This window comes from Phaethon lepturus, unplaced genomic scaffold (assembly GCF_000687285.1).
Source record: "Phaethon lepturus isolate BGI_N335 unplaced genomic scaffold, ASM68728v1 scaffold5530, whole genome shotgun sequence".
Classification (NCBI taxonomy): Eukaryota; Metazoa; Chordata; class Aves; order Phaethontiformes; family Phaethontidae; genus Phaethon; species Phaethon lepturus.
In genome coordinates this window covers 11,810-35,607 of record NW_010511034.1, presented here as the reverse complement: position 1 = coordinate 35,607, position 23,798 = coordinate 11,810, and the positions used below count along the sequence as shown (strand labels likewise).

At 40.7% G+C, this 23,798-nt stretch overlaps 1 protein-coding gene across 1 annotated transcript in view; it reads left to right on the top strand.

The window, feature by feature from the left end:
• The window catches only part of LOC104617212 (pleckstrin homology domain-containing family G member 1-like), a 47,564-nt gene that overhangs the window by 14,287 nt on the left and 9,479 nt on the right, over positions 1-23,798 (top strand). The window contains 10 exon segments of the mRNA XM_010282468.1: positions 4,401-4,432; positions 4,434-4,484; positions 8,248-8,317; positions 16,263-16,309; positions 16,797-16,947; positions 17,947-18,078; positions 20,372-20,554; positions 20,642-20,737; positions 20,852-20,938; positions 23,169-23,202. Of these exon segments, the coding sequence (XP_010280770.1) occupies positions 4,401-4,432; positions 4,434-4,484; positions 8,248-8,317; positions 16,263-16,309; positions 16,797-16,947; positions 17,947-18,078; positions 20,372-20,554; positions 20,642-20,737; positions 20,852-20,938; positions 23,169-23,202 (883 nt within the window).

Genomic DNA, 23,798 nt, shown 5'->3' with positions numbered 1-23,798 from the left:
TGCTGAACCATTTCAGTGGTTCCTCTTCTGTACAGTCATCTGATTTGGGCTATGTGCATCTGTGCTGGCTAGAGAGGAGACAGGCAAAAATAGGCCTGTGAGTATGGCATAGCATCTAGGAGTAAAAGCTGCTTTATCTGTAGCACAGACCTAGGGAATATCAAAAAACTGGGGTCTGAGTGATTTTATGGCACTGCCTGGATTTAGGTGCTGCTTGATTTACTGTTACATATTCCTTCTCAGGCTGCAACGCTGGAAGTCACTGGCGTTTTGATTAGTGCCTGGGTTTAAGCATCTTTTTGATCAGAGACTAAGTTTTCCTGATATAAGTCCCCAGCTCTGGAGCCATAGAGTGTGTTGCTGAAGTTGAGAGACATACAGCAGCTTTGCTTTCTCCTGCAGCCTGCATTCAGGCATTGGAAAGCGAAGTTTCCTGGTGGTTAGAATCCTTTTTTCCTTCTTTTTTTGCTATTGATATTTAATCAAATTTTCAGTGTCTTGATAAAGGTGTACATATGCAACAACACTGCTCTTTCAACAATTTTGCTTATCTTTGGTGATTTCCACATACGCACAGTCCTGCCCTGTAAAGGGATTACTGAGAACTTCTGTAGTATATATGTTTCTTGCAGGGTAGGATAAAGATTGATTCTTGTTTTACGAGGCAGTGGGGCTTTCACCCATTTTTTAGCATTACCATGTTAACATTACCATTAACATTACTCATTTTAACGTGTAATTTTAACATTGCCACAGTAATGGCTGACTTATTATTTATTATTGTTCATCCTGTAGTCTGGTTTTAAAGCAAAGCGTGTGTCTCTCTTCAAAGGAAAACCTGGGTGGCTAGATGAAAATGCCCCGCCAATTTGTGTTCAGTTTCTAAAGCTTGGTCATGGAAAAAATTAGTTTAATCAATACGTGAAGATAGTTTTGCTCATTTGTTCTTTTCTTGAGTTTTCTCTCATTTACAATTAATGTGATTATTTTTTTAGCCTCTGAGGTTAGTGTTGCCAGCACTTTGTTCATCTAGAGATCTTGTGTGATTATGGAGGAGGAGAGCACAGTCAGGGTATGCAGCTTCTAACAGACACTCCTTCTGTAGGATTCGGCGTGATGAGAGACAAATGAGGAGAACATCAAATCCAGCAAGGAAGGCAGGGCAGTCTGGCAAGAGTCTTCTAGTTTTTGGAGAGTTTCAGGAAATCGGATGGAAAAATTATGCAATACCATTAGAGCAAACCTTGCTCCATAAATCAGTCTAAGGAGACTGGCATTCTTGGGGTTTTTTTCTCCTATAAAGTAGGCTGAATGTTTTTGCTATAACTGCAGAGAAGCAATAAAAGGCTAGCGAAGGCAAAGGTTATGAACAAATCGTTCAGTGCCGACAGAGGTTCCATAGATGCTGAGAAGAAACAAATAAAATGAGTAAGACCGGTACTCTGTTCTGATAAATTCCATTGATTTCTGCCTCGTGTCACTATGGTTGCAGCCTGCCCTGTTATCTTGCAGCTCCAAACCTTTCGTTATGGCTTCAGATGATAACAGCTGTTCATACACTGCAGGAGGCTGCAGTGCTACCATGGGGGTAAAGTACCATTTGCTAAGAAATAATTTGGAAAAACCCTATGGCTGGGTAGCTTTGATCTGCCTGTGGTGTGATCCTTGCAGAGGACGCTATATGCCAATACTGCATCTGTTTCCCGGATGTGTTCAGGAAAGCCTGTATGAGAACCCCGGTGCTCTAAAAAGCAGTGTACCCAGAAGGGTCCCACTTGCTGTGTCAGTGCAAGCGCTGAGCTGCCGTGCTGTGCCTGCACTTCATCAGACCACTGTGCCAAGACCGTCCAATATCCACCTCTTTCTCATAAAAAATGGATATCTGAAGTTTTTTGCTGCTGTGACTAGCTTACTGTCAGCGCCACATTAGGTGGTTTGTGTCTAGCTCGGCTGTCCGCTTGCACATGTAAGAGCAACGTAAACATGTCTGCAGCTGTCAGGCTTGCACAAGCCTCAAGTCAGCAATATTAACAAAAAAATAGAAAGCAAAAACCTGAAAGCAGTCCCCAAATCCTGCGTGATTCCCAAACATTATGAGGTGCGATACAAGGTACCTCTGGATCCCAAGCAAACACCCGTCTCCATTTACTCCAGGTAAGCACAAATCCAGCCATTAGTTTCTGGTTTGTTTCTGATGGGATGCTGGGAGGAGAAGGGGGCCTGAAGCGCAGTCGTAAGGAACTTTCAGCAAAAGAGAGCACAAGCTGTGGGTGTGTGGTATGACCTGATACCGGCGTACGCTACAGGAATGCTGGAAAACTGCCAGAGCACCTGCGGGCTGCTGCTTGGCAGGAGCATTAGAAAGTACTTGGTTCCCTCTTTCTTTCTAAGAGTTGGTAAAAGACTGGGAGGAGTATGTGTATGTGGAGGAAAACTGGGATAAGAGGACAAAAGGAGCACAAACCGGGTCATGCTTATAACACTGCCCTGTCTACAGTACTGGAAATAACTATGAACTGTTTGTTGAAGAAACCCAAGCTCCAGCTATGTTTAAATGAATGAATTTGAAAGGAACTCCTCTTTACTTGGTAAATACACTGTATGGAGTTACTTATTGTAAGATTTCCATTCTTCTGCAACCCACTCTATCATACCAGCTCAGGCTGCAGTATTTATACTCAGAAGCTGCAGAAGTGTAATAAAAAGCCAAGGACAAGTTCAGGGAGCCCGACGGATGCGGATCCAATGACTTACTGCACTAATACATTTCAAAGGCAGGCTTGGACTATGAGGCTGCTGTCAGCTAGGAGAGAAGGTAGAGTCCAGGTCAGATGCCACCACAGAAGAGATGAGATGGCTCTCTGGGGACTTGCCTACTTGCCTGCCTGCTGCTGCTTGCTGCTCTTCTTGAAGACACTGAGGTTGCCTTGGAATAGGCTTGCTTGCTTTCCCTTGGCGAAAAATACTGAGTTTTGTGGGTGATGAGGGGTACCTTTAACTGGAGGTGATGGAAGAGTGTGGATTATTGAGCATTAGGGTAGGTGTGGGAGGCAGGAAAGCCTACTGGTACCTAAATCTGATGGTAACCTAAACGGTTACACCTGTGACTCTGCTCACAGTATTTCAGTTGGAAAGAAGGGTATGGGGACGGAGGCTCAAGCACTGCAATTCTTAACCTTCCTTATGAGGGCACCTAAAATCCAAAAGTCGGATCCATGTTTGATCCAAACCCTTTATCTTCACGGGATTTACACAGAGAATAAATCTTGGCCAATGTATGTGTTCTATAACGCTTTTTTCTTTACGACTTTGGAACACAGTTGTATCTTAGAAGTTTTCACGGTCTCATTGATGTTTTGCAGGGCTCCTTCCTTCCAGCGCCATGGAACGCTGTGTTGCTTTTGGGAGATTGCCACACCACGTTGTCTAGCCCCAGGCTAAAGGATTTTATTTATTTTTATTTCACATTGTTTCAGCTGTTTTCACTTTTACTTTATTTCCATCCTCCAGCAGAATTTCTTTGTGAATGTGGCAGCACATTGGGTTTCTTGGTTTATGAGTTGTAGTTAGTTAAATAGCCTGCTGGATTTGTTTGCCGTTATCTGAGAAATTTTAATACTGTAGCAGTAACCGAATGAAAGGTGACACTTTGGGAGCTGAGCTCTTGGCAAAGTGAGGGCAGAGGTGGGAAAGTTGTTCTCCCAGAGCACTGCTGAGCTGAGCTTTTTCTAGCTGTCTTGTTCCTATTCAATTAAAGTCCCTGGATGAGACACTATCACTCTTGTAAATACAAAAGGGAATCTTTGCTAGAGTATATAGCAATGTAATTTGCAATGTAACTGTATGTGTGGTTAAACTGCATGCACATATATACACTGAGATGTCCTCTACAAACTCTGTGTTGTTTTCTTAACTATGATTAAAAAAAAAAAACCCCAAACATTTGTGGTGATTGCTTTTCTGAGCCTGTGTTGCGTGTATGCTTTCTGCTCTCCATTATATAGGTTTTCTGTTACTAAGACTGCATTAAGTGACATTCTTCACCTCTTATTTTTACATTTTTTGTCTTTGAACCAGTTAAATGATCAATTAAACTGTCATTGTGAATGATATCTGAATACATTTGTATATCATTAGCAAGAGAAATGACTGGCTGTCCCATCTGAGGGCTATAACTTAGCGTTCAGTCTTTTGTTATTTTCTTGGTTTCAATGAACAGATAAGTACTGTTACCTTTCATAATAGAGTGACTGTTCACAGAGGGGCTATTGAAGGCTTTACTGTAATAATAAGGTGAAACTGATATGAAGAGACTCATCTTGTAGAATAAAACATAGCTCTGTTTACTGGTCTAGAAAAGGAGGAAATGTCTGAAGGCCGCCTTCTCATCTCTCTTGTAGGATTACCTCGACTGTATCACTGACCAGACCAAGTGAGCGATCAGCCCTGTTTGGAAACATACGGGATATCTACCATTTCAACAGGTAAATTCATATTTAACTAAATGAAAACAGTTCTGTGTCAATGGGGAGGGAGCAAGCCAAGCAAATACTCTTTTATCATTTTAATACAGCCAAGATATATAAATTGAGAATGGTCTATCTTTGATTCTCAGTAGGGTTGGTTTGCTGAGATCAGATTTTTTTTAGCTCTTTGTTTTATGAATCAAATGTGGTCTCCATTTACTTTTTTTTCTTTTCATGCTGAGTTTTTCCATTAATTAAAGCCTAACCTGCTCTGTGCCCTAACTGAGCCTAATGCAAGACCACTGTGAATTAAATTCTTGCCTTACTAGATATGTTGTTTTATTCCTGTTATATTGGGTCCTTTTGTGTAGCGATATACATCACCCAGATCTGGATTTTGTAGTGTTTTATACTACTAGGGCCTCCTTGAATTAACTTCGCAAAACTGTGTTCAAGTACCTTTCCATTTATTGAAGGCTTCTGTTTAATATCTTTACAGCCTTCTCTAAAACACCGCAGGTAGGGTTCTAGTGTATATTAGGAGCCTGAAGTAAACTTCTTGCTTGTTTAGCTAGTGACACATTGTGTGGGACCTGCAGTATCTGCAGTTTTAGGACCATGCTACTGCAACTTTTGTCTGAATCCTCTGTTACTATAAAAATAATTAACTTATTCAGCACTTAAGGAAAACCTGAATATTCAATTGATGCAAGAAATATATTGGCATAAAGTTCCCACGTCTTTTATATCCCATTACTCCTGTAAAAGCTCTCTTAACTTTGTTATAGTTGACAAAACATCTCCCAAACTACTGTGTTCTTCAAAGAAGAACAGATAATTTAAATGAATCAAAAGAGGATTCTGAAGTGGAAGACTAGTGTCAAAGAGCATCTTCAATGTTTTTCCATCATCATGGGAAGCTACTTTAAAGTGCTTCAGCTGCTGGGATTGCTTTTCATTATTGAAGGGAAAAGTGGGGATGGATCTATTCAGAACTTGTGGACAAAGCTGAAACCTAAAATCGTTTCCTGAAACTTAAAACAGCTACTGCAGAGTAACGGAAATACACTTAACTAGAAGACAGCTGCTGTGCCCTGCTTCAGCTACAACAACTGACTTGACTGAATGTCTGAATGATGGAAAATGCGTAGAGGTAGCCTGATCATGTGTTTTAGAGCCATGAGACAATGTGAGCTTACAGCTTCCCAGAGGTCACAGGATGGAAAAAAAAAAACTTTCTGGACATTATATTTTCTGATCCTTCAAAAGCTAGAGAAATGGCAGACTTGGTAGCTAGGACACATTTATACCAGCATCATTGCAAATATTACCTAATAAAAATACCTTCAGGTATGATCAGCCATTATAGAGAGTAACTGAGTTGCAGCAACAACAATAACAAAAAGTATTTGCAGAGGTTAAAAAGAACAAAAAGAAATTAAAAGAAAAAAATCAGGTTTGGGCAGTTTTAGAGATAGTTATATTATATGGTTAAAACTCACTGAAAAGTTGTCCAAAGCCTCTAGTTAATTACTAATGTATTTCAGGCCTTCTCATTTAAAATTCTACATGGAAATTGTGAGCCTTAGAAGACTGAAGACTCATTGTAGATTCCCAATATAGCTTCAGGGATTAAGTTCCCTCCTGTGTGAAACTTGGCATGTAGCTTCTGGGTTCTAAACATACTCTAGAGCTTTTCTATTTATTTTTACCTTTGAAAAAGGTCCATTTGGCAGTTCTGTGTTAATAGTTTCAGATGCTTTTTGTGAGCATGATTTTATAGTTTCAGAATCACCTTGTTTTCCTGAACTTTGAATTTGACCATTAATCAATGATCAAAAGTTTTAGTCTTGGGGGTTTTTTTTTGACTTTGTATAGATCTGAGAAATTTCATTTCAGTAAATGGGAATTTCTCTTAGCTAAACAACTTACAATTTTTAGGTTTTGCCTTGAATGGCAGAAATGATGGCCTGGATGGTAACTGTTATTTTTACAGTGCTCTTACCAATCCCATTCTTACCAGCCAGGTGAGACAGAAGAGAGTGCAGTATAGGCAACAAAATCTTTCAAAGCACAGCCCTTATGCTAGTGGCTTGTGTCTTCAGCACAAGCCCATAGTGTATTTACCGCATAAACTTGGACTCATTGCATGAATATATAAAATCTTGCAAGTGTTGCATTACTCTGTCCTGTAGGATAAATAATGTAGTATTATGGGAGACCAGTAGGAATAAAATGGCAATCAAGGTGCTACATACTCTAAGCCATCAGAAGAACATCTGCCTGCCAGACACCAGGAATCCTCTGAGCCTCTTCAGTGTGTTTGATGTTATTTCCAAAACTCACGTGTGGAACAGTCAGTTGTTGTAACTAATGGTTATGGTGGCCATTGCTACAGCTTGCTTCTTTTGCTGATGTAAAGGGGGGTCAGAAGTGTGGGGTATCAAGCAAGGGTCACATTTTTATTCCAATTTTGATGAAGGGAGAAATTGACGTGTGGAGGTTAAGTTGTTTCTGTACAGAGTGTCTTAGTGACCACTGAACCTCAGGTCTTTGTCTTTGTTCCTTCTGACTGATTGCTGATTTCTCCCCTTCCTTCCTCCAGTAATTAGAGAAGCAAAGAACACGTCAGGAAACTTTTCTGGTTTACTCCTTCTCTTACTTACAGAGGGAAATTGTGTCTGCTTAAAGGGGAAAAGGGTAGTTCCCTAGATACAGGCTTAGCAACTCTTATGTGAAACTCGTTCAGGGAACCAGCTGTGAACTGGGAGAAAAGTAGCCCTAATCGGAAAATCATCTGATGAGAAAGCGTGGGGCGGGGGGGTGCGGGGAGTGGAGGAGGAGAAAAGTTCTATCAGAGAACAGTTTGGCAGAAAACTCAGTTTCTTCTCTCATTTTTCTGAGTGCATCTTTCAGTAAGACTAAAGGCTCTTTGGATCAAGGAGAGATCTTTGAGGTTGTTTTCTTCTGCTTGAACTCTTTCTTTCACTGAGTAGGCTTTTGAGAACTGAGTTCCATACAACAGTGAACATACTCCCTTATTGCTTTGCTCCTGTTACAATGAATTCATTTCCTGCTTGGCATGTCAAAAATATAAAATCCTCTTGGTGAGGTTTTATTTTTATGCATGTAGAATTTATATATTCTTGTCCAGAAAACTTCTTCCAGACTAACCATTTTTCTTCAGTGAAGAGACCCACTAAAGGTAGACAAATTTTCCTGAGTGACCTTATTACCATTCTTCTTGTATGTGTAATACATCCCTGGTTCTCATCTGTGTTTTTCAGACCAGCTCCTCATCTCCCTCAGTCAAGTAAAGCTTCTACAACATATGAGGCCTTTATAGGACAGGGCATGTACTTCAGTCTCTTTTAAATTTTGTTAGTTTTAAATTGTGTTAGTTGAAATACAAGCTACACGACTACCTCACTACACCACTATGAGTATTGTAGAAGAGTTGTCAGTCTGAAGGAAGGGGCTCAGCTTTGCTTAGGAGATCAGCAATCCATGGTCATTGTGCTGACTGAATTTTTAAATATGTGGGAATACCATTTCCTTAGGGTGCTCCTCTGCCTCCAGACAAAAAAACAGCGGCTATAAATGTAGGGCAAAGGACATCAGAGGGATTCTTGTTCCCTTTTCAGAACACTTTGCATCATTAAGTGCTTTAGGCATCACTGCCATGAATGATGAAGCACTGTCTGTCTCTGAATATACAGGTGTGTATATTCCAAGGTGTGCCATAATTGTCTTTCCTTTTCCTGTTTTGTTTTTTTTTTAGTGAACTTCTGCAAGATTTGGAAAACTGTGAAAATGATCCTGTGGCTATAGCAGACTGTTTTGTTTCCAAGGTAAGTGGCTACTGCAGGATCTGCAGCACAACACCAGTTGCAAAGTGATATGAGGGAGTAAGATTCATTTATTAGTATTTGAGACCTAATTACACAGAATCACACACAGAAACACTAGGTTGGAAAGGACCTTCAAGATCATCAAGTCTAACCATTAATCCAGCGCCACCATGTCCCCTAGACCATGTCCTGAAATTCTGACAGCTTGTGTGACTTCAACCAAGAAAAGTTAGCAAATCTATGGAAAGGGAAAGGAATTTCTCTTAGCAGGTGATAGGGATATGACTCTGATTTGCATTTTAAAAAAATCAAGAAAAAGGTGTTATTTTCTTCAATAAGTGTATCTGAACTGGTGAAGCTATTGATCTAGAGTTCATGTTTAGATTTTTTTTTTTTGTGGAGTATTACAGAGATTCTTTTTTTTCCCCCCTCATTTTTTAGTATAAGTGATCAAGTGGTACTCCAGTTATGACTTATCAGCTTAAAAACAACTAGAGAATATAACTTGGCTGCATTTTAGAAAAGGCAGTAACCTTAACATACTTGTGGCCATATTGTTTTCTGAGATGCATTTTTTTTCCTGAATTCAGCAGCCATAGCTTTAATTTTCTTTTTAAAGGAGGTGGCCCAAGGTCTAACCTTAAGATTCAAATCTCATTCTCTCTGGAATACTTTGAATTTTCTGAACATTATCTGACATCTTTATTCTGTTGGGCAATTCTGAAGGCAAAAAATATGGAGAAGGAGAAGTTGTTAGGTGCAGGAGAAGTACAGGGTACTCAAGTAGGTGTCCTTCATTGTAGGAAACCCCAGAGAGCCAATCAATGAGAAGGGGAACGGCTACAATGGGTAGGACAACAAGAGACAAAGTAATTTGGGCTACAGATGACTCTAGTTCACTGCAGACTTCACCAGAGAGTGTACATGTGCCTTGAATCTGTAGGGCCCAAATGCTTTAAGAAATAATGCCATCTCCATGGTATTCCTGGGGGAAGAGGAGTCCAAGAAGGGGCATGTAGTTGTTTAAATATGGATAATCTCTCTGTAGGTGTGTCTGCCTTTTTCCATAACAGAAAAAAAACTCCCAACAAAACCAAAAAGCCAAACCCTGTCATGTTTTATACTTTGTCCTGAACTCAGTATTGCCAACACCAAGCATCCAATGTAATAGGTCTAACACAAAGATCTAGGATTAACTGGACCACCCTCTCATGATGGTCCAGTAATTTGTTTGGCACTGTTGTGACACAAGGGATTTTACCATAAAGGGGGGTGATGATACCAACTTAGTACTGCTGTTTCACCAGATCACTTGCTTGAAGTTGAGTTTGGGAAAAGCTGTTACTTATCTAGTAATTGAACTTTTGTAAGCACTGAGATATCTTAGTGTTGGCACCACTGCTGTGAAAGTAGGATGTATTTTTGCCCTGTTGCAATGGGGTTTATGGCATGTTGTTACTGCTCCAAATAGCATATATTGAATTGAAGGAGAGAGAATGGCATAAAAGCAAGTGCAAAGTCCTGCTTCTGGCATGGCATGCACATGCATTCTGCCATGTGCACACTGGGTCTGGCTGACCAGAAAATGGCTTGGAAAAAAGGACCTGGGATCCTGGCAATAAGAAGTTGACCATAAGTAAGCAGAGTGCCCGTGCAAGTGAAGGCCAATTGTGAGGCCTTCAGGATATTTACAGATACCACAGTTTGGAACTGGTAGATCTTTCTGCTGTATAGCTTGCTTATAACTGGGACCGCTGGGACTACTCCTGGCTGGGACATGAAACAGAGGTGGTGCAAGTGATAATAGCAAGTCCAGGAAAAAGTTGCGCTCTTATTCATATTGGCCAGCTGAGAGGAGTTTTCTGGTAGACTTTTTGGTCATTAGTTCCAAAATCCATCTGCATATCATTGCTTGTGCTTTTTGTTCCTTTGTCAAATGCTTTTAGCATTTGTATTATTGGCAGGCAAGTGCCTGATGGCTCAGAAATTGCTAGAGATTGCAGTCCTAACAAGTATTTTTTAGCTTCATCCAAACAAATGCAAACACTTAAAAGCAAAATCAAACAATACCAAAATAACCCACAGTTCTGGTTTTGGCCGTGAAGATGTCATTACAGCGACTGCTGACTGTCTTAACAGACTCCAGTTGTCCATTCTTGGTTGCTTGTATCTTCCCAGCATGGAGTAGTGGAAATAAAACTGCCTTTTTTGGCAGTATGCAGTCCTTCAAGTCTTGCGGGACTTTGGCCTTTTATTGTTTGATTGCTTTGAGTGTGCTAGATCTTCACTGTGAGTTAAGCACAGGGATAATATCATGCTGAAGTCATAGCTCACAGCCTTAGCTAATGGATGTAGCTCTGCTGGAGCTGCTTTAATGCTTCCAGTGGAACTGTGCTTAGGTTACACGAGCTCTGGTTCTAGTGCCCTTTTTTTCACCCTACTGGTTCAGCTGTGAATACCGTAGTTGGGAATTTACACATATAATCGAGTTTTCACTGTAGGTACTGTGTTTACTTTTTGCATTTCGTGAAGCTCAGTAACTGCATAACATAATAGCCATTTCTTTCTTCAGGATTCATGTGAAATGACACGAAGTTAGTTTGCATCTATAGCTGAACAGTTATGGTTAAAATAACTCTGGAGCTTGTTGGATCTAAAATGTTTGATATCTGTGAAAACATCTAGGGAGCTTCATTTTGTAAGGTCTACTTTTGGACCATATTTGATGGATTGTTTCTTTGACCTTGACTTCATCATTTGGTTTTGCTCAATAAAATTTGCTGTATAGCATTTTGTACTTTCCTCACGCAATCATACATCACTGTGTTTCCTGTGTACAACTTTCATGCTTGAGTAGTAAACAGCTTTGCAACTTTTACTTTTAAGGGAAATAGAGTAAGGATTATCATAGAATCGTTAAGGTTGGAAAAGACCTTTAAGATCATCAAGTCCAACCATCAACCCAACACCACCAAGCCCAGTAAACCATGTCCGGAAGTGCCACGTCTACACGTTTTTTGAACACCTCCAGTGATGGTGACTCCACCCCCTCCCTGGGCAGCCTGTTCCAATGCTTGACCACTCTCTCAGTACAAAAATTTTTCCTAATATCCAATCTAAACCTCCCCTGGCACAACTTGAAGCCATTTCCTCTCGTCTTATCGCTAGTTACTTGGGAGAAGAGACCAACACCCACCTCGCCACAATCCCCTTTCAGGTAGGTGTAGAGAGCGATGAGGTCTCTCCTCAGCCTCCTCTTCTCCAGACTGAACAACCCCAGTTCCCTCAGCTGCTCCTCATAAGACTTGTGCTCCAGACCCCTCACCAACTTCGCTGCCCTTCTCTGGACACACTCGAGCACCTCAACATCCTTCCTGTAGTGAGGGACCCAAAACTGAACATGGTATTGGAGGTGCAGCCTCACTAGTGCCGAGTACAGGGGTACCGTCACTTCCCTACTCCTGCTGGCCAATCAAATCACATTAGTGCACTTCGAAGAAAACCTCACAGTTGTGGATTTGAGTCTTTATCTTAACATTTGTTGCACTGAGTGCCCAAAGTAAGTAGCTCCTAAACCAGCAGCTTTTATTTGTTAACAGACTTCAGCAAGATGTCTTTAGTGTAAACTAGCTAGTGACATAGAACTAATAGATAAAACAACCATGCAAAGCTATGACTGTATATAAACAGAAATATTTAACAACTTGCAACATTGTATGAAATCCCTCTGCTTCCAGATATTTTAATTGATTAATAACCCACAGGCACCTATAGACACAAATGCAGAAAAGCATGCTTTTTAAAAACCTGCTGTCCGGTCACAAATTGCTGCATTCACTCTTCTGCCCCAAGATGCAGATGATGTGGATGAGTATTTTTTCAAACAGTGTGGGATGGCTGCTGCACGGAAGGAACCTGCCACTGAGGGTCATGGTATACTAGTTTAGTTTCTACCGAGCTCTGGTTCTGCCTCTTTGTCTAGAGGAACTGTATTAATTTTAGTACGCTAAATGTCTTGGAGACATTTTGCTGGTAACTGTAATCAGCGGCTGATAAAAGGGTTCCAGTGCAAGCTTAGCTATAGCTTAATTATTCACATTAAAGTTTGTTTATATGTCGTCTTGCCAACTCAGTCTTTCATTTTCATAGTAATGATGCCAATGTTAATTAGAATATTGACTTCAGTATTCCTCACGTTTACATTTAAGTGAGTTGATGTAAAGGAGAACTTAATTCTGGCACATCACTCTTCTCACTCAGCACCCCAGAAATTCAGAACATACGTTTTCTGAAAGACACACCAACATCTTAACCAAGGGGAAAGGGAGAATTACTGTAATCCAGCATCTCATTAATGAAGAGGTGATCCAGACAATTGGCTTCAGCTTACGCTCTGACTCAGCTCATTTTCTCAGTCTCTGTTTTCTTTTAAAGTGCCTTTTAAGGCTGTAAAAAAGCACAGTGCACCAGGAGTTGAGAGAAGATCAGGGCTGTAGCCATGTGTTTGGCACTTCACTTCATGAGGAGGAGACGCACAGTGGATCGATTCAGTGGCGGGGGACAAGCTAAGTATAGCTAGGATCTTACGGTGCTTGGCTTTGCTCTTCAGGGTGACTTGTCACAGGCAGTGCAGATGAACTCTCGGCTTGTGTCTCAGTTTGTGCACCCTCTACCACACCCGCTTTGGGGCCCCAGATTAAAAAAGATCTCTGGAGTGATTCCATTCTCCACACAGAGATGATTTTTTAATCTGGTTTGAAGACAGTTGAGGAAAAAATTATTTTCAAGCTGAGTAAGGATCAGACTGTCCAAAGAAATCCTGAAGAGCATAGCTGGTGTTTTGCTTGCAGTGTGAAAGTACTGATAGAAATATATTAAATCCATCTTAGTCCTGGCTTTTCTGTTGCTCCTGAACATAGTTCACAGCATTGGCTTTAGCTGGCAGGGCTTGTGCCCTGATATGCTCCCAGTAACACAGTGCTTGCTCTAGGGAGTCCGCTGTGAAGCAGAGAAGACCTGCTGGGTGTGTGAACTAAAGGTCCCTTCTTTGACCATGCAGAGGTGCTGGGTAACCAGGCAGGTGCTGGGAGAAGGGCTGTCCTGAGTAGGGCGGCTTCCTTACTCAGGCTTAGGAAGAGCCTCTCTTGCAAGTGGCTCTCTTGGCCGCTCTCCCAACGTGTTCACGTGAATCCCGATGCCTTGGCAAGGTGTGTAATGTTGATTCATGCCAGCTTCCTAAGTTTGAATGCGTATCAACAATCTCATTCTGGAGGCAAAATACATATAATTGACTTTCTACTGTCAGTGTGCTTGCATAGCTTGGAAAAGTAAATGCTCTCTGATGGTTTTGCTTGATGAAATGTGCTGTGGCGCAATGAAACGCATACACATGTAATTGCAGTATGAAATTTGGAGTCTTGTCTGTTCAGAAAGCAGGGATGATTGTGAAACCATTCTTAAAGTTTTTAGAGGTGTTGATGGCATAAGGAACTTTTTTTTTTTTGTTAAATACAAGTTGTTCCGGTTAATAGCTAGAATAATATTCTTTTAAAACCCAAAATCCTATTGAAAATAATTTTAGTCTTGTGTTAAAAAACAAACAAACAGAAAACCCAACCCAAAAACCCAAATAAACAAAAAAACCCCACCCTTGTGCCCAAAAACCCCAAAACAAAACCCAAAGTGGAAGAGTGTGAAAAGCCCCCTGGGGATTTCAGACTTGCTTTTGATTTTTGTGGGGAATATGCACTCAGTCCACTCTGAAACCTGAAATGTTTGGCCTTGGGTGTTTTACAGATAATGCTTTAATTTGTTAAAATTCACAACAGATATTACTTTCTTTTTTGTATGAAAAGCAGAACAATCATGTGACTATATTTATGACTAGAATATATATATACTTTTAAAAAAATTGGCAGAAAATGTTCTGCGCTTTGCTTATGAAGTAGTTCTATAAATTGCATTGTTCTGTTATTGTAGCCATGGGAATTGATTTCAATTTATTCCAAAAAGCCCCTAAATGAAAACCTTGTATTAATATATGCATGTATAAAGCAAATCACCTTTTTTCATCATACTGCATTTCATCCTAATGCTGTCTCTTAAGCCCCCTGACTTATTATGAGTGCTAGCTAGTTTGGTGGTGATTGCTGTAGAAAATGACACAGTGTAATGTCTGCAGTGCTCTGAGGTTTCTTAATTCTTCCTTTTGAGCAGAGAGGGTTGGGAGCTGTGGCCGGGGTCCCAAGTATGGACGTGAACAGGTTGTGACACAAGCTCGCAGTCTCTGGCTGTGGACACGGGGCGTAGGTACACAGCCGTAAAAACTAGCTGCCACAACAAAATTAGTCCAAGCATGAAAAACCAAGCTAAATCATTTAGCTGTATTTGTATCAAGACTACATTTAGGTGCTTTGTTGGTGTCTAGGAGAAGAGCAGTTTAATAAGCCCTACAAGCCCACTAGTGAATAAATGGGGATTGCAGTCCCCTAGAGAAACACTTATTAGAGGTTTGCTCGAGTTAGTTATTTTTTTCAGAACAGTTAGTATTGAAATCCAGTAAGAAATACTGAAATGAATTGCGGTGACTTGTACTCAATGTGGAGCAGCATCTTACTTTGTACAGTGTCCTTATGAACCGTACGGAGAAATGAACGGCACAACCCACTTTATCCCTGCGAGAGGGGGAAGGGAGCTGTGCTGTTGGAAGTGGGGAAGGGTACTGCCTGAGCTGGCCCTTTCTGATGAATGGCCAAAAAAACCAAACCAAACCCCAACAATGAGAAACAAAAGCCACAGCCCGTGTCAGCCCTCTCCGCAAGTGGCGTTGCTGCTCAGAGCACTGCTGCCTGCTGTGAAGGCAGATATTTGGTTGTACCATTGACCAGCGGCTACCCCTGGGAGACCACCCCTCGTGGAGCATGGCTACTGTGCTGCAGAATGCCAGAGTCTGTTATGAAGATGCTTCGAGTGGAAACCTACTACCAGAGGATTTCTTTTTTTTGGTCTAGGTCTCAGGAAAGAAAAAGTAATTGATTTTGGGAGCACTTTGCCATTCTGCAGTGCTTTCTTAGTCTTTAGAACTCCAGCGAGCTGCATAAATTGCATGTTATTCGGGGTAGAAGTTGGCAGATATGAACTTAAAGTACATGGGAATGTTTCTGGAAACCTGTTCTTGCTTAGCATTAAATGATGATGCTTAAGAAAGAAATCTTAAACCAAGGAGGAAAGAAATGAAACTCAGGCTTTTGCTCTGATAAGCTTGTCAGCATTAAGTGTGGGCAATTTTACTGTGACAGGCAAGTGTGGAAACCCACCTGAACATAGTTACAACTTGTTTGGGTTATAACTGTCTGCTTTCACACAGTCATAATTCACTTAAAAAAAAAAAAAAAAAAATCCCTTTTGTGGCTTCTAATTTTCACACTTACACTGTGCTCAAATGTGAAAGTATTTATAGTTGTTTGAGAATTGCACAACGACCATAACCTGCAAAACTCCCCTCTCCCAGTAAGCAGGTGTGTGCTTTAGCACACAAAAAACTAGGTATGTGCAAGTTAGCTCTTTGAAGAGGGAGTGTGTGGTGGTGATGTTAGGGTTTTGGTTTGTTTTGTGGTTTTGGGGGGGGGTTTTGTTTGTTTGTTTATTTTTTTTAAGATGCATAGATTGTCATAAAGGACCTTGGAGGCTCTGTTGCAAAGCCACTTGCTTTATCTCTGTGTAGATTTCCTTCATTTTTTGCTTCAAGTAAAGAAAAATTCCCCCCCCCCCGAAATTCAATGAGTAGGTCTCTGGTAGCGTTAGGACTATCGCAGTGAAAGTAGAGGATTCATTGATCAGGAACTGGAGGAGGCATTGTCTTGACATGATCACCTTTATCTTGCACATGTGTTAGCTGTTAGTTTGACAAAATCTGAATATGTGTAAACCTTTCTTCCCCATGCAGAGTGAAGATTTCCACATATATACGCAGTACTGCACCAACTACCCAAGGTAGGAATTCTGGGTTCCCTTTCTTCATTTGTCCCTTGGGCACTTTATGTAGTGCAAGTTACAGCCTATACAAAAAAATTAACTTCTCTTCCTACCGAATTGGAGGAAGGGTCAAAGAGTTCACCTTTATGTGTTTAAAAAAAAAAAAAAAAAAATTAAACCCCAAAAATGAAATATGCTCATCTGAAGCTTTGCTTTTGTTTTGACTCTTCTTGTCATTCATTGCTATTCTCCTCGTTTAGAAAATGATGTGCTTATTCTGCAGTGCTCCACATATATGATTCCCAGTAAGAGAGAGTGATTGCATGTCAAGGGAAAACATAACTGAATGCACAAGATTAACTTAAAAACAACCCCAACAGAAACAGCGGTGACTGGATTAGGAACCTGCTATCCCCTTTTACAGGGGAAGAAAGAAACAATGCTTGACTTTACCTACAGACTTATGGAGACAGTGTGTCTTAAAGCTGCGTATTGATGTTTCCAGGTCCGTGGCTGTGTTGACAGAGTGCATGAGGAACAAGGCACTGGCCAAGTTCTTCAGAGAGCGGCAAGAAGCGCTGCAGCATTCTCTGCCCCTGGGCTCCTATCTCTTGAAACCTGTCCAGCGCATCCTCAAGTACCACCTGCTTTTGCACGTAAGCACCCATTAGAAATGTATTTAGTTTAGGACTGCTGCACCTCAAAATTCCTGCCTCTGGTACAAGGCTTGATGGTTAGAAGGGTTCTGGGTTTCCTTAAATGCTCTTTCTTTTAGGAGTGTTTGATTTCTACATATGGAGACTCTTTGTGACTTCGTCACTTCACAGCATATGCATATATTTGGAGTGGGGAATTTATGGTAATTGTTTTAGACATGTTGAATCAGTCTGTGCATCCAGATAATGAGCTTTTTTTTTTTTTTTTTAAACTGGTCTGTAGTTCTGAAGTTGTTTGGAAGATTCTTGTCATGATTAAACACTTTTGTACACAAATTTATTCTTCCAGCAAAAAACAGTATTTTTCCACATGTTGCAATGCTGGGGGTGGTTGAAAGAAGGACGAAATACATATAAACACCCCCACTGGTAAGAATTTTGTGGAGAGGAATGACTGAGGAAGTGGGAACTCTTTCCATGTTCAGTGAATTGAGTTAAGCAAGTTTCGGAAATTCCTGCTTTATTGTTAACGTTTTCCACATATGTTTCCTATTAGAGAGTCATGTTCTAGTGAAGTGTAAAGACACTGATCCTTATTTAAAATGTCTGGTGCTTTTCTGCTCTCCAGCTGTAAAGTAATGCCTAGTGTAATTCCATCAGGTCTTTGTAAGTGTGTAGATATGTTCTGCGTTTTAAGAAAGCCATTAAATGCTTCTGAATAGGTCTCCTGTCAGCGTGCTGCGCTCTCTTTCTGTGCCTCTCTGCTCACATCGGCTGCAGCAAGTATAGTCGCTGCTAAGCTGACCGTAAAGGCTTGGCTTTGTTAGTCATCTTGTGTTAATCAAGTTGGTAACAACATGCAACGGTAACAAAGGCAGGAACGTTGCATTTGAGTGACTGCGATGCAAAGACAAAATAGTACAGATAAAAAACATAGTATTGCGTCTGGCTGGGAAAATGAATTTAGAAATAACAGGACTTATTTCCCCCCTGTCTTAGGAAATAGAAAACCACCTTGACAAGGACACAGAGGGCTACGATGTGGTGCTGGATGCCATAGATACAATGCAGAGAGTGGCATGGCATATAAATGACATGAAGAGGAAACATGAACATGCCATCAGGCTCCAAGTGAGTTCCCAAAGAGATTTTGTGAGTGTTTGTGAGCTGGTTTTGTCAATATATGTGCCATTAACATTTTTTTGTTTATCTTTTCTTTTAATCTTTGTCAGTCATAATTGAGACTCCTGTTGAGTATGCCTGTGGCTGTTCGATCTTAGAAACCATGGTCATAGCTGCTGCAGGAAAATCTCAGACATCTCTACCCTACAAGCAGCATCCTGTAAAGCATTTATTTTGCAGTAATATGGAACTTAAGATAACTTTTCTTTCTTCCTTTCCCCCAATTGTACAGCACTGCTGTACAACCCTAGGGCATGGCTTTGTTCAGAAATCCTGTGGTTTCCGATTTCTCCCCTTTGTGCTGATTAATTTTGTTTTGAGGCATTTCTTGTGCTGCTTCTTGTTTAAGTACTTTCCTCTTGGGATTTTGAAGATTCATTATCAGTTGCTTTGTGAAAAGCATAAACCTAGAAACATGATAGTTAGGAAAAGGTTAACTTCGCTTCAAATGAAGAATTTTTGAGAAGAAAACAAAAGCTACACCCTGAGTAACTTTTGGCATCAAGAGCAAGCTCTTTTGTAGACTTTTTACAGGTCTTTCATTCTGTTTCATACTTCCCAGTGAATCATGATTTTATGTTACATTTGCATCAGCAGTATTTATATTGCTTTAAGAAAATTGGGGGGATTTTTTAGTTTATAAAAGGGAGTAATAGGCTTATACCATTCCAGAAATCTACATCATATTAGTCTTTGTCCCTTCTTTTTCTTTTTAACATAAATGCAACTTATTTGCCCCCATTTTTTGAGGCTTTTTTTTTTGTTTTGTTTATGTGTAGGGAGAATAGGGTTACATTTAATAATGTCTTGCCTGCAGCAGTATAACCTTTGCCACACATTGCTGGATATGCATGCTAATGACTTTTAACAACAGTCTGCTATAAATCTGAGTAACGATAACCAGTAATATTTGGCAATAAAGAGGATTAAATGCTTTTGGAAAAAAACATGGGTTTTTTTTCAATTTATTGAGCTCAGCTGGCAAATGTATGGCATTGTGGAAAATGTTTATGTTCATAGTTACCCTTTTAAAAAATAAAACCTGTTTCTACAGCTATAAGGATAGGTCTTCTGCGGGCTATCACATTGCCATTTGGTCTGTAATGCTGCAAATACTGTGACAGCAGTTACTGCACAAAGTCTCAGTCAGCAGTGGTGGACTTCATCCCGGTGCTGTAGCCTGACTTATTTACAAGTTCCTGAAGAGATCTGATAAAATGCAACTTTCTTAATTTCTTTTTTTTTTTTTAAATAAATCTTGTGTATAGTCCAAAGTGTGCTGCTGGGGTTTTCTTCCTGTGAATGCGCTAGGCTGCATCTGTGCTTCAGATGTACTGAGATGTTTTCTAGCTGAATGCTGTATTAAAGTGTAATGTCCTAGAGAGACCAGCCTAGGATGAGGAAATCTGTCCCTGCTTTGCTAATGCTGCCAGATTTAAAATCCGGTAGATGCTTCTAAAGAGTTCCCTAGTTAAGGTTTAGTCTGCTTTTAGAATTTGCTGTCCTGTGCTTAAGTCCTATGTCACTGCCACTGACAGAAAAAATGAGCAACTCAAGGAAACAAGAATAGCCATAGCTAAGTGACACAGGCTTGTGAAGCTGTGCTTAGGTGTTTAGCCAGCTTTTTTTTAGTAAGTAGTAATAAATAAGGTGAGAATATACAAACCATTGAAAATTCAAATGAATCTTCATCTTCAAATAATCACTTCACGAAATCAATTCTGGTCCTTCAGTCTTCTGAGAAGCATCTCTGAACACCTCACCGAAGTGTCTTCTGTGCTGGGCCTACAAGGCTCGGACCTGACATTATAATTAATTCAGTGGGGGACCACACAGCTTCAGGAGGATACCCAGGGTGAGAGGGAAAAGTTAGGAGCGATGGGTTAGGGACATAGAGGGGAGCGGGGAGCAGGCACGAGAGAGACCGATGACTGAATTACAGACCATTTTCCACCTCTGCAAGTCCGGGGAGGTGAGGTTGTGCTCTTTCATTACAGGCTGCCCCAGGTTGCTCAGGGCTCTTTGCTGGATCCACGCAGAGGCAATAACCAGTACTCAGCAGGGCATGTTTTAGTCTGGGCTTAGCAATGGGCCTCCAAGCACCCGGCTGCAACGCTGCACATAACCTGGCAACCTCAGTACTGGTGTATGGTGACTTTCCACTGTTGGATGCTGAATGTTACATGGGAGAGCGTAAAATCTCTGAAATGAACATTGGTTGTTCTTCTTTGATCTGTTGCAGGAGATACAGAGTTTGCTCACTAACTGGAAAGGGCCAGATCTCACAAGTTACGGGGAGCTGGTGTTAGAAGGAACATTTCGCATTCAGCGAGCCAAAAATGAACGCACGTTGTTCCTCTTCGACAAGCTACTGCTAATTACAAAGAAGAGAGATGAAATGTTTGCATACAAAGCTCACATACTGGTACGTCGGAGAGCAGGTGGTATGTGCTATCTCCAGGCCTCCCCAAAACTCCTCCGTGATTCACATCGTTGCCTCTCTTTGTTACAGTGTGGGAACCTGATGCTTGTTGAAGTAATACCAAAGGAACCACTCAGCTTTAGCGTCTTCCACTACAAAAATCCCAAAATGCAACATACCGTCCAGGTATGACAGAAACCTCCCTGCTCACTGGGTAACCTGACTGATGACCGTTTGCTATTCCTGACCCTGCATAGCGCAGTAATGCATTTTCTCATGGTGCTACAATTTTTTTATCAGGCAAAGTCACAGCAAGACAAGCGCCTTTGGATTCTTCACTTGAAGAGGCTAATTCTAGAAAACCATCCTGCTAAAATTCCTGCCAAGGTAAAAACAAACAAACAAACAAACAACCACAAAACACCTCCTTGTATATGTACTAGCTTAAAGCAATCTTGTTAGTTGCAAGATGCATAGCAGTTTACAGTAAGTTTAGACTCCATGAGGTTAATTAACATGTTGTTTCCTTATGTCTTTAAATAAATTCATCAAAGTCAATGGGAAAGTTCCACTATAAGCATCTACAGAGCTTGGTACAGGAGTAGAAGAATTTACCTGGGTTAGCAGCATTACTGTCCGTGTTAGGATTTGCCTGCTAAGACACGAGGAACAGAGGTGCAATGTCAGAAAGCTTGACTGTAGCAACATACCTTAGCTTGATACTGCCTGTCTGCACAACACCGAGGTGCGCTAATTGCAGCACATGTAGATGTTGACAAACTAATTTTAATCTGTCTTGGTTAGATATCATAGAAGTGAAGCTATTGGCAGCACACCCTTCACTTTACAAATACACACATCCATCCTGAACCCTGCATCCCTAGCTGGGACATCTATGCCCTTTCTGGTGAGATCGCTAGCAAGCTTTATGCCAGAGAAAATGAGGCACTGATATCATGTTATTCATAGCTGTAATGTCTTGGAGGAGGGTAACCTAGTCCTTTTATTTAGAGCTCCAGGTGATGTTCTCCAATGTAACATATTGCACCTCTCAAAGGGTGTTAACCTTAGTTAACTCTTGCCATGACACAGCAGCCACTGACTCATATGGAAGCAGGGTTTTTTTCTGATTTTTTTTTTCCCCCCTGGGTTTACTACTATTTTTTTGCAATATTATTTTCACTGATAATTTCCCTGACTTTTTTTCACTGAGTTTTATGCTGTAATGGCTAAAAAATGTTACCTGTGATTGATGTACATGGTGCTGCTGTACTAACTCTCATTTTCAACAGTTCAACAAAAAGAGAATTATGGGAAAAAAAGCCCTAGCAGTTGCTATTACTAATTCTCTTCTTATCTTTTTGTTGACAGAGTTTATCAAATGTATAATGTTTATACTAGTATGCATGCTTACAGTGTAAATACTTATTGCAGTTTATTAGGTTTTAAAAGAAGCTACTTACAGCATGATCTCAGCTTTTGTATCAAGATTTTTTCTTACTTCTTATTGGATTTTTTTTTTTAATCTGTGGAAAAAACATCTAACCAAAAATATAATGCCATTTTCTGCTTCACTTGAGAAAGGAAAAATCTAACCAAATAAATCTCTGAGGTTGTCTGCACTTTTTTCTTTTTTTTTTTTTTTTTGACAAAACTGTAATTGCTAGCTATGAGATGTGTCTCTGCCCAGTGTTTGGAGGATTTAATAGTAGTCCACGTGTGACGCCTGGTGGAAAATTATCGAACTGCACCTGTAGAAGGGAAAACTGGTTATGTAGGACAGTTTGGTTTCTTATTAGCTGATATGCTTGATAAAACATCCAGCTTATTTTTCCTATTTAAAAAAAGTGACAAATGTTAAGCAATCATGAGACGCTTTTTTTCCTCATTTAATCTTACTTAAACCAAATGATGATTTATTTTTTAACAGCCGTTCCTCAAGGAAAGTCTTAAAGGAAGCAAGGTTGATAGCACTTTTTGCGCCAACAACTTCAGAGTTGAAAAATAATAAAGGATTTAAACTATTTGATTTTTGTGGAGGAAATGTTCTGTGAATCACACAAAAAAATGTGATACTAGGGCCAGTTTTGTGCCAATCCCAGCAAAGTATGGAGATTCGTATCAATGGCTCTAAATTCTGAGACTTGCAGAGAGATCTCTGGAGGTTTGGGTCTCCATGGAGGAGACCCAGCGTGTGCAGCATGATCTCAGCACAGGCCCTATTTTTGAAGCCAAAGTCATTTTTGCGGTCAGACGTGCCATTGCTCCATCCTCCAGAAATTTCTTGCACCCGTGGGTGTCGTAGGTACGTGCTCCTCGCCTTGTGCTGCCAGAAGGGAGGTAGGCATGCAAGGCAGAGCTGCTGAGTGCCAGGGAGCATCAGGTTTTTGTGTGGAGCCCTGAAGATAAGCTCTGGTAGGGTCATGCCAGCAAAATTCTTCTTCACATGTGTAATGTGTCCGACGCACAAAGACAGAAAATAATGCTGCTGACCATATTTGCTAGTTAAAAAATTAAACTTGGTGTTGTTTACATACAAATTTACTACTCCCTGTAATACACAATGTAATTTGTCCTTCTACTTACAGTTTAACTTTTTCATTTGTTACTTTTCCAGGCCAAGCAGGCAATTCTAGAAATGGATGCCATACGTAAGTTGGTTCTTTTACACTTTTGTTTTAAAAAATGAGTAAAACCATCTTCAAAATTTGTCTTTAACTGTTTCATCTGAGATGGAAGATGGCCAGGCTTATGTTCCTTGAATTATGACCTTGCTGGAAAACCCAAAATTGGGTGCAGATCCCGTGGAGCTCTCAGCGTTGGGCTTGACTGATCTGCAAACAACAAGTTACGTCTCATGATGAGCAAGGAAGAGGCAGATAAGAGCTTCTGTAAACCCTGGCCACTCTCGTTTGCTTACTCCATGCTGACTAAATGTATGATCTTTCCTGCGTTGTAGCATAAATTCCTTCTGGCTAGTACCCACCGAAGGGCTAGCAATAAGCAAACGCAGCTTGAAGAAGTATGTATCAGTGTTATGATTTCTTCCTGCCGGCAGACCTGCAGCTGGAGGACAGCGAGGCTTGTGCTTATGTCTGAAGGGTTTACCTGTGTGTGTCCCAGAAGCCAGCATTAGAAAGCAGAGGTGCTGCTCCTCTCTGTGCTCTGAGTGCAGTCCCATCTGCACAGTCCCTGCTGTTGGATCTTCTGCTTGCTGCCTTTGTTGGTGCAAGCTGCGTTAGTTCTT